Source organism: Erinaceus europaeus, chromosome 18, assembly GCF_950295315.1.
Source record: "Erinaceus europaeus chromosome 18, mEriEur2.1, whole genome shotgun sequence".
Classification (NCBI taxonomy): Eukaryota; Metazoa; Chordata; class Mammalia; order Eulipotyphla; family Erinaceidae; genus Erinaceus; species Erinaceus europaeus.
In genome coordinates this window covers 45,463,963-45,473,678 of record NC_080179.1, presented here as the reverse complement: position 1 = coordinate 45,473,678, position 9,716 = coordinate 45,463,963, and the positions used below count along the sequence as shown (strand labels likewise).

The window sequence follows — 9,716 nt, the reverse complement described above, 5'->3', positions numbered from 1 at the left end:
GGGGGGAGAGAAAGAAAAAAGAAGAAAAGAGAAAGAAGGGAAATAACAAACAAATCACCTGTGGGGGGGGGAGGGGGCGGTAAACAGAATGGACTCTGTAGTATGACTTTTGAAAACCTTAACATTCTGCAGGTCATCTAATTCCACAAAACTAAAATGTGCATGCCTAAAAAACAATACTCCATGACAACTTCTGAGTAGCTATTTCATTTTTTTAAAAGTCAGGTGTTTTTCTTAAATAAGTATTTTATAACAATTTAAAATAAAGGAAAAGACTGGCAAAGAGAGAAAAACACCACAAACCTCAGCAGAAACAGCAGGGTTTGGGGTTAACTTTTCAAATTTATTTGTCAATTTAAAAATACTCACTAGTAGAATAAAGAGCTTAATATAGGTATGCAAAAAGGAAGCTCCCGTGAGGTTTTACCAGGATGAAATGGGATTAGCTTTGTAGTTCTTATAATCTTCTTCACAGAAGAATGCAATTTCAGTTTCATTGGCTGAATAAAGAAAAAACAGAAAATGGGAAAAAAATTAATATAAAACTAGATTTTAAATAAGTATGGAAACCCATATTATTTTGATTTAAGCTTTTAACACCACAGGTGAGAAAGAAAATTTCTTTGGTTTCACATTAACCAAATCAACAATAAACATTATTGCAGTTATTATGAATCTAGACTTCAGATAATGCAAAAGTCAATGAAAAAAATTAAAAGAATAAAAAATCCAAGAATCGGGTTTTCAGGAAATAATAAAAATGTCCATTTACAGTCCTCTTTACAGACCTTGAAAATAGCAAACCTCCCTCTTTCTCTCTCTCTCTCTAAATATATATATATTCTTGTTTCCAAATTTGCTAGTTAGGTACTGAAGGAGGATAAGAAACTCTTCTCCCTCACCCCAAAATTAGCCTGTAGATATAATAATTTAATACTTAGAGGATCAGTGGAATATTTTACAGATCACTTTACATTCTCTCTCATGACCCATCAAAATATGTGTCTGAAGAAGTTAATTTTTGCCTGCCTATGATTAATTCATGAGGCTTCAACAATATGCAAAGTGAAAGACACAAATTGGCTTCTCCCGCAATACCTTCAAATACCTCTAATTATTCACAGGGGGATACAGCCCAGCTAAAGGACCCACAAAGGTTCAGAGCAGTCACAATTCTTTCAACCTAGCAGGTCAAGGACTCTGTCTTCTAAAACAATAAGTCAGCAACATTAATTCAGAATGGAGACAAATCTGACGGAAAGCCTTCCAATCACTGAACAGGCAATTCTTTAAGGTGTTGCGCCAACAAGTTCCACACTCGTTTTTTAAATTAAACCAGAAGTTAATACAGTCTGCTTAGCTTTTACAGAAAGAGCAAAAGGGCTTTCAGAATCTCTACAAGAAAACAGACAAGATTATCTGTAATGAATACTGAGCACTCAATTAACATACCCTCTAAAAACAGACAAGTAAAACTCTTCAAGACAAATAAAGAGTAAGAAGGAAGGATGCCAGAGATTAGTCTATCCGTCTACAACTCTCATATCATCACTGGAACCTATCACAAGAAAATGAAATTAAAGCCTCTGGCATGCTATTTCATTAAAATATTTTGACTGGCTCTAGGAATATCGATTTAATGTTACGCAGTCATACATTTTTGTGCTCATTACAAAAATATTGAGAGAAAATGAAATTACTCATAGTTACAAGTCCTACTACATCTTCAAGATTAAAGGAAGATGGACCTTGTTGGAAATAAAATCGCCAATTCTTTTCACAGTGCTTGGGGAGGGTAGTGGCCAAGGCATAGCAGAGAGAAACCTGGAGGGGATGTGAAGTCGTGAGCAACAGTACCTGGAGCTAATGGTGAGTTAATGTACGTTTACATTTGACAGGTAAGCAACTCCACACTCAAGATCAGTAAAATGTCAAAAAAAAAAAAAAGGCAGTTTCAAAAACCTCAATATTCACAGATAAGCTATATTGAGATCTAGCCTCCCGAGGTTTCCCTTTTAAAGGGAAGAAAGCTCAAAGGTAGACCTATATAATTGGCAAATCATTCTCATCATCTTTCTAATAGATAATGAGCCAAAGTGCCCTGTTGTTAATAATCACAGAGTACGGTTATATCTATGACGTGCTATTTACATATAAAACTTTACACAGGGCTTTGCTCACACAGCACTTTGCTGCGCACACGCTCACTGTAATTACAATTTTCACCTCCTGCCGTTGACATTTATCTCATTTATCTGTACTCTTTTTGAGGCTCTAATACACTGTGCAGCTCCTCAGTATAGTAATAACAGGTGCAGAATAAGATGATGGAAAGGAAGGGCTGACAAAGCATTTTTGCTTTCATGCTTAGGGTCTCTTGGGTCTAATTAACTTATAGATTAATCCATTATTTATATAAAGTATTTATGCCATCTCTCATACTACAGGCTCAAAATGAGATGTGTAAGGTAAAGATTTCATTTTTACCTTTCCTGGAAAAAAAAAAAGGACCACCCTTTTGTTTTTTTAAGGAAAATCAGACTGTCAGATGGACTCAAAGACTAAGGCTGGAAAAGTTCTTCATTTTCATCTGAAACTGTAAAATAATGTACAAATTAAAAAAGTAACTAACTCTTCCAGAGTAAAATAATAAAATGTATTTTAAACTTTAGCAACATGATCCTCAAAGAGAAATAAGAATGATTTTTTAAAATCTGTAAAAACTCTGTTGCAAATGTTTGAGAATACGATTGCACATAGGTATGCTGCAGTTAATTGCCAATTAAAGTGGAAACGAATTATGAAAAATTCTCAAGGACCTCTACATAATCGCCCTTTCCACCACTGTCCCTTAAATCCTTACTCCCCAAATTGTATTTAAAATGACTCTGGAAGGACCCTTAGGAAGTCTACCATGTGCCAGTCCCCTAGGGCACCTGGTTTCAAATTAAATGTGCTGCAGGCGGCAGTGCACTCAGCTGCACGGTGTCTTGGCAAGTGAATCCAAAATGAATGTGCAATCTAAAATCCAATAAATACATTGCCGGTTCATCCCTCCGTTCTCACTATCAAATGAAATCAAGTAAGAGCCCTTCAAGTACATTTGTGAATCATTTCAATACTGACTTTCAGGTTTAATGAAATGAACACAAGCCAGGACATTCAAAGTTTGGATATGAAATTCATAATCTTATAAGTTTCTAAGCAGGTCAGAGACACATGAACAAATATACCTTTTGTAGGAAATAATAATAAATGACTTGAGAGATTAAGAAAAACTAATTTTAAGTATAAGATTTCAATAAAATAAATGCAATGTACTTAAATCCCCTCTACTAACTAATGTCAGTAAACTCAGGAGGCTTGATTGCATGGCTTCTAAGTTTTTACCCTTGTACTAGTTGGTCCCGAAGTAGTAACAGGAACAGCAACTGTTTTCTGAGAAAAGAGACCAAGATATGTGCACTGACTCTGTGGTGTAGATAATTAATAAACAGGATGGTGAGGATAGTGCCGTGGGTTAAGCGCACATGGCGCAAAGCACAAAGGCTGGAGTAAGGATCCCGGTTCGAGCCCCTGGCTCCCCACCTGCAGGGGGGTCACTTCACAAGCAGTGAAGCAGGTCTACAGGTGTCTATCTTTCGCCCCCCCCTCTGTCCTCTCCTCCTCTCTACATTTCTCTCTGTCCTATCCAACAATGACAAGCAATAATAACAACAATAATAAACAACAAGGGCAACAAAAGGGAAAAAATAGCCTCCAGGAGCAGTGGATTCATAGTGCAGCCACCATGCCCCAGCAATAACCCTGGAGGCACAATAAATAAATAAATAAATAAATAAAGACTAAAAAAAAAACAGGATGGGCTATAATATGACAATAATTGCAGGTTTTTGGACACACACACACACACACACACACACACACACACACACACACACACACACACGAAGGGTGGGTGTGGTTTCAGCAGTAATTTGAGATCACAAGGTCAGAGTCTCACAGTCTCTCCTGCCCAGGGAATCTTTCCTATTCCTAATCTGCAAGTCATTCAAAACTGTACTCACAGCAGAACTACACTTCTCACTTCCCGTTTACAAATTTATTTTCAAGTAACAGGTTTATAGGTTCCTTTTGTTTGTTGTTTTTTTCTACTGAAGTAACACTAGTTTATAAGACTGTGTGGAAGGGGTGTAATTTCACACCCCTTCAAAAAGTAGACTATCTTACTCCACCCGCCCTCACCCCACCAAAGTGCAGTCTGGTTTTCCCTGGGAGTAAGGGGTGTCAGTGATCCAGGACAGCATTCCCAACTACTGTGCTTTTACTGTATATTTGCTCACATACCTGCTACAAACCAAATACAGTTGGAAGGAAACAGTAAAAAAGAAACTATAACTTTGGTAGAATAAGCACCTAAGAATTCCATAATGGTGACAAGAGGGTAAAAGAAGAATTGTCTCTGTGAAGCTCCTTCCCACCCCCTGCTCTGCAATCCCAAATCCCTGGATCTGGCACCTTCCGAAGACCCAGCTACAGCTGTTCTGATGTTCACATAAAGCACTGCTCCTGAGGCAGGAAAATATCTATGTCCTAAGACATTACTACCCGCCCCCCACCCCACCCCACCCCCCAAAAAAGAAAAAGAGTGGGAAAGGGATCCAAAATCTCAAGGAAATGCAAACTGAATGCAATCCTGATTAAAAAAAAAAAAAGTGAAAGTCAAAGGATGTCATGCTGTTAGCTATACATACAAGATAACCCAGGATGGGTTTCTGTTGGTGGCATGATGACAGACACAGAAAATGAAAACCAAGCCCCAAGGGAGTCTGGGGATGGCTACAGGACCAGGCTTGCCACCAATTCCCCTTGTAAACAAGCACTTATGGTTTGGCCCGTATCTTCTATCTTGCTTCACAATATCTCCAATAAAACAGAACCAGCTTTTTAAAAAAATCTTTATTTATTTATTATTGATTAGAGACAGAAAGAAATGAGAGGGAAGGTGGAGACAGAGAGTGCAAGAGACAGAGACAGACACCTGCAGCTCTACTTTACCACTTGTGAAGCTTTCTCCCTGCAGGTGGGGACCAGAGGCTTGAACCCAGGTCCTTGTGCACTGTAACGTGAGCACTCAACTAGGTGCACAACCACCGGCCCTCTACAACCAGCTTGGAAGAGCCATCTGCCACAGATTTCTTTCCTAAACCAGAGAGGATTCAAAAAGATAAAAGTAATTGAATGTAGCAATGGAAGAGAAGACATCGCCCCCAAAATACTTACATGTTAATGTACTATCCAGGGGGATTAGTCCATGAGACTACACACTTTGTTAACAAAGTAAAAAAAAAAAATCTTGTTTTAAATAATAATTCTAGGTAAATTCTTCTTTGTCATTCCACAAAGCAAATCTTTTTTACTTATGTATTTTAGCACTAAGTCCACAAGCAGAAACTTCCCCTGACATCAGGCAGAGAATATACAATTGAGATCTGCAATGCAGATAAAAGGCCTGAGTAGGAACTGGAGAATTTTCTCTGTGAGGAAAGAAATCTTCAAACAAGTTTGTTCCCTTAATCCCCTCCAACACACACACACACACACACACACACACACACACACACACACACACACACACACACACACAGTCTTTTCTTGTCATGAATTTTGCAGAAAAGGCATAATGATGTATTTGTTACATTGCATTATTCCCACAGCAACCGGCTGTGATAGCCAAATGACAGCTCTAGCAAGATCAAGTAGTGGACATGGAGAGTGATGACTTAGGAGTTTCCTCTTACTTCTCTTAAAAAACCTATCCAGACACAGCCCAAAGGGAGGAAAAATTCCCCAGAAAAAAAAAATCATACATTTCAAGTGTCATTTTTCTAACTCAAGCCCCAATTCAAATGTTCTTCTTGTTCTCTAGAGAACACAGGGGCAGACACTGAACTCATCTGCTTTTGACCAGAGCTGTGAGTTCATCTGGGTGGAAGGGCAGTCTGACACTTCATTGCCATCCTGGAAGTAGTGGGGAACTTGTGAAAAGGATCTGATTCTGATCAAAGACCCATAACCCTAAAAAAAAGAATTGACAGAAGGAAATTTGATTCTCGCCTCTAAAGGTGTTTCCTTACATAAATCTGAAATTAATGGCAAACCAAAAGCTGATTATATTATTATCAATAATAATAATTTGACAGAGACAGAATCAATTGGGAAGGAGGAGACAGAAACAGACACACACACACAGAGATACATACTGCTTCACCACTTGTGAAGATTCACTTCTATTGTTGGGGATCTGGGACTTGAACCCCAGTCCTTGAGCATTATAACACATATACTCTACCAGGTTCACCTCCACCTGGCCCCAAGAGCTGAATATTTTAATAAAGTCAAATCATCTGCCAACTGATTTTCAAAAATAAATAAATAAGATTTGAGTTAAAGTAGTTCTGAGGTTGTTTGTACACATTGCTCCTGATACTTTCAGATATAACCAATTACTCAACCCTTAGGACAACCCTCTGATATACATCCCTTCATTTCTGTTTTGTTTCACAGAAATAAAACTCAAGTTCAGAAAGGTTTAATGGATTCTAAAGAGGTGAATATAGAGCTTTCATTCAAATCAATTCTTTTTTTTTCTCTCTCTCTCTTTCTCTCATTTTATTTTAAACAGAACACTACTCAGTTCTGGTTTATAGTGGTACCAGGGATTGAACCTGGGACAGCAGAGCCACAGGCATAAATGCCTGCTGCTTATACCTGCAGTTCAATCTCCCCACCCCCTATACATTTATTCTTTAAAATTGGCTCACTTTTGGAAGTTGGAGTGGTATGAGACTATACTTTTATTATCTTATATTCTTGTAAATGACTAAACAATAAGTAACATTACTTTATTTTTAAGTAATAAACATAACTTGCAGGGGAAAAATTCTAGAGTATAAGAACACACAGATAATATGGAGAAGCAAAAGGGGGTGTTGGTCACTGGCAGTGCCACCACTCACCTGCAAATCTGGCAAATGATATTTACTCCATGTGGACATACAGACACAGACATACATACATGCTAAGTAAAGAAGATCCCATATACACTATTTTCAGTCAGTGGTGATGTGCACCAATGACTCACAAAGAAGGAAGTGAGAGAGAGCCCTCCAGCCCCTTGAGGATCTGCCACAATCATCAAGGGAGTCAGAGATCGGAGGGAAGCAGGATCCTACTGGCTTAGTTTTGCTTTGTTTTCTGGTTTTTTTTCTCTTGAAAATAGATTTAATCCTATTCAGATTAGAATTGTTCCATGTCTCTTGTCCAAATCACCTCCAAACAAAGCTCACCTCTAGACAAATGAAGCTGTTCATGGGGGAGATTTCTAAAGATACATATGACAGAAAAATACTTTTGAGACAGTTTTACTGGGGGCTGGGCATTGGTGCCCCTGGCTGAGTTGACCCAGGTTCAAGCCCCCAGTTCCCATCTGCAAGCTGTGAAGCAGTACTGCAGGTCTTTCTCTCTTCCCTCCTCTTTCTCTCTGTCTCTTTCCCCACCCCCTTCATTTCTCTGTCTCTATCCAACAAATAATAAATAAACAAATAATTTTAAAAAGAAAATCTTACTGTTCAAGCAGACCTACAAAAAGTTAGAAGGAATAGACAGTAGTGCAACACTGTTTTCTTTCTTTTAAATATTTTTTATTTGCTTTTTTCTTTATTGGCTAGAGACAGCCAGAAATTGAGAGAGAAGAAGCGAGGGAGAGAGAGACACCTGCAGCCCTACTTCACCACTCATGAAGCTTTCCCCCTGCAGGTGAGGAGTGCGATCTTGAACCTGGGTCCTTGGGCACTGTAACTTGTGCGCTCAACCAGGTGCACCACCACCCGGCCCCCCAACACTGTTTTCAACACTCCCTTCCATACAACCATTTGTCTCCATGTCCACTAGTCTCATGTCCACTGCTGGTGCAAAGTCAGCCAGACAGCAAGTGGCAGACTCTAAGTTAGTCTAATTCAGTGGCTTCAGTCTCTAATTCTCTAGATAAGCAAACCACAAGCAAAATAAGACTTCTTTTCGTGTGCATTTTTTTCACTTCTGGCAAGGCTGAACTACTTGTCATATGTTAGCTCTATCTTCTTCTTCTTCTTCTTCTTCTTCTTCTTCTTCTTCTTCTTCTTCTTCTTCTTCTTCTTCTTCTTCTTCTTCTCCTCCTCCTCCTCCTCCTCCTCCTCCTCCTCCTCCTCCTCCTCCTCCTCCTCCTTCTTCTTCTTTTAGGAATTTATTTAACTATTCATGAGAAAGATAGGAGGAGAGAGAAAGAACCAGACATCACTCTGGTACATGTGCTGCCGGGGATTGAACTCAAGACTTCATGCTTGAGATCCCAAAGCTTTATCCACTGCACCACCTCCTAGACCACTTAGTTCTGTCTTCAATTACAGTTTTTTTCCAGTTTCTCTTTTAGGTGCCAGTTCAAAGATCTTTCTACAAAACCAAACTAGTAACTTTGTCACATGTGCTCTAAATAATTTTTCGTATGTATTCGTTGCTCCTCCTTTAATTTTGTTCACATTTTTTAGTTTTTATGTGGTCAAATTGATGAGTTCACCAAACTTCATGGCTTCTGCCTTTAAGGCCACTTAGTAGGACCTTCCTTCTCCTATGAAACAACTGAGCTACACTTTATTTTTAAACACGCTTATATCATAAAATCGAATCCCTCTATAATTGATTTGGGGATAAAGCATGAGATGAGGGTTGAAGTTTCATTTACCTGAACGCTTTGATAAGAGGCCTAACATTATTTCCCAACTAGTTCACACTTTCCCCCACCTCTTTAAGATATTGAAACTCAAAATTGTGAAATCTTACATTTCTTTTTAATTTGTTTTTGTATTTTCCAGTCTTTTCTTCATGAATCTGTCTTTTTAATTCCTACAGCAATACCAGTACTTTATTTGTTTATTGCCTCCAGAGTTATCACTGGGGCTAAGAGAGGAAGGGAAGGTAAAGAGGGGTAGAGAAAGATAGACACCTGTGAAGTCAGGTGAAGATAGACATGCTTGTGAAGCAACCCCCCTGCAGGTGGGGAACCAGGGGCTCGAACTGGGATCCTTGCACCTGTCCTTGAGCTTTGTACTATGTGTGCTTAACCCAATGCACTATTGCCCACCCCCTCAAGTATTTTATATTCACTATAACTTTATGTTTTAACAACCAGCAGGGCTAAAGTCTTTTTTAAAATATTTATTTATTTATTCCCTTTTGTTGCCATTGTTGTTTTATTGTTGTAGTTATTATTGTTGTCATTGTTGGATAGGACAGAGAGAAATGGAGAAAGGAGGGGAAAACAGAGAGGAGGAGAGAAAGATAGACACCTTCAGATCTGCTTCACTGCCTGTGAAGAGACTCCCCTGCAAGTGGGGAGCCTGGGGCTTGAACCAGGATCCTTATGCCCATTTTTGCATTTTGCACCATGTGCGTTTAACCCACTGCACTATCACTCGACTCCCAGTAGGGCTAAATTCTTTAAAAAAAAAAAAAACTTTAAAAAAATATTTATTTATTTATTCCCTTTTTGTTGCCCTTGTTGTTTTATTGTTGTAGTTATTATTGTTATTGTTGTTGTTGTTGGATAGGACAGAGAAATGGAGAGAGAAGTGGAAGATGGGGGGGGCTAGAAAGAAAGACTCTTGTAGACCTGCTTCACC

General features: G+C 38.8%; 1 protein-coding gene across 11 annotated transcripts in view; it reads right to left on the bottom strand.

The window, feature by feature from the left end:
• Window positions 1-322: 322 nt before the first annotated feature.
• Window positions 323-9,716, bottom strand: part of C18H2orf76 (chromosome 18 C2orf76 homolog) — a 68,614-nt gene continuing 59,220 nt past the window's right edge. For 10 of the 11 annotated variants that reach the window (XM_007524758.3, XM_060178004.1, XM_060178001.1 and 7 more), the window contains one exon: window positions 323-500. In XM_007524758.3, the coding sequence (XP_007524820.1) occupies window positions 424-500 (77 nt within the window). In that variant the 3' untranslated portion in view covers window positions 323-423. Of the gene's footprint in view, window positions 501-4,976; window positions 5,204-9,716 lie in introns of those variants that run through there. The other variant, XM_060177998.1, reaches the window with a different exon arrangement.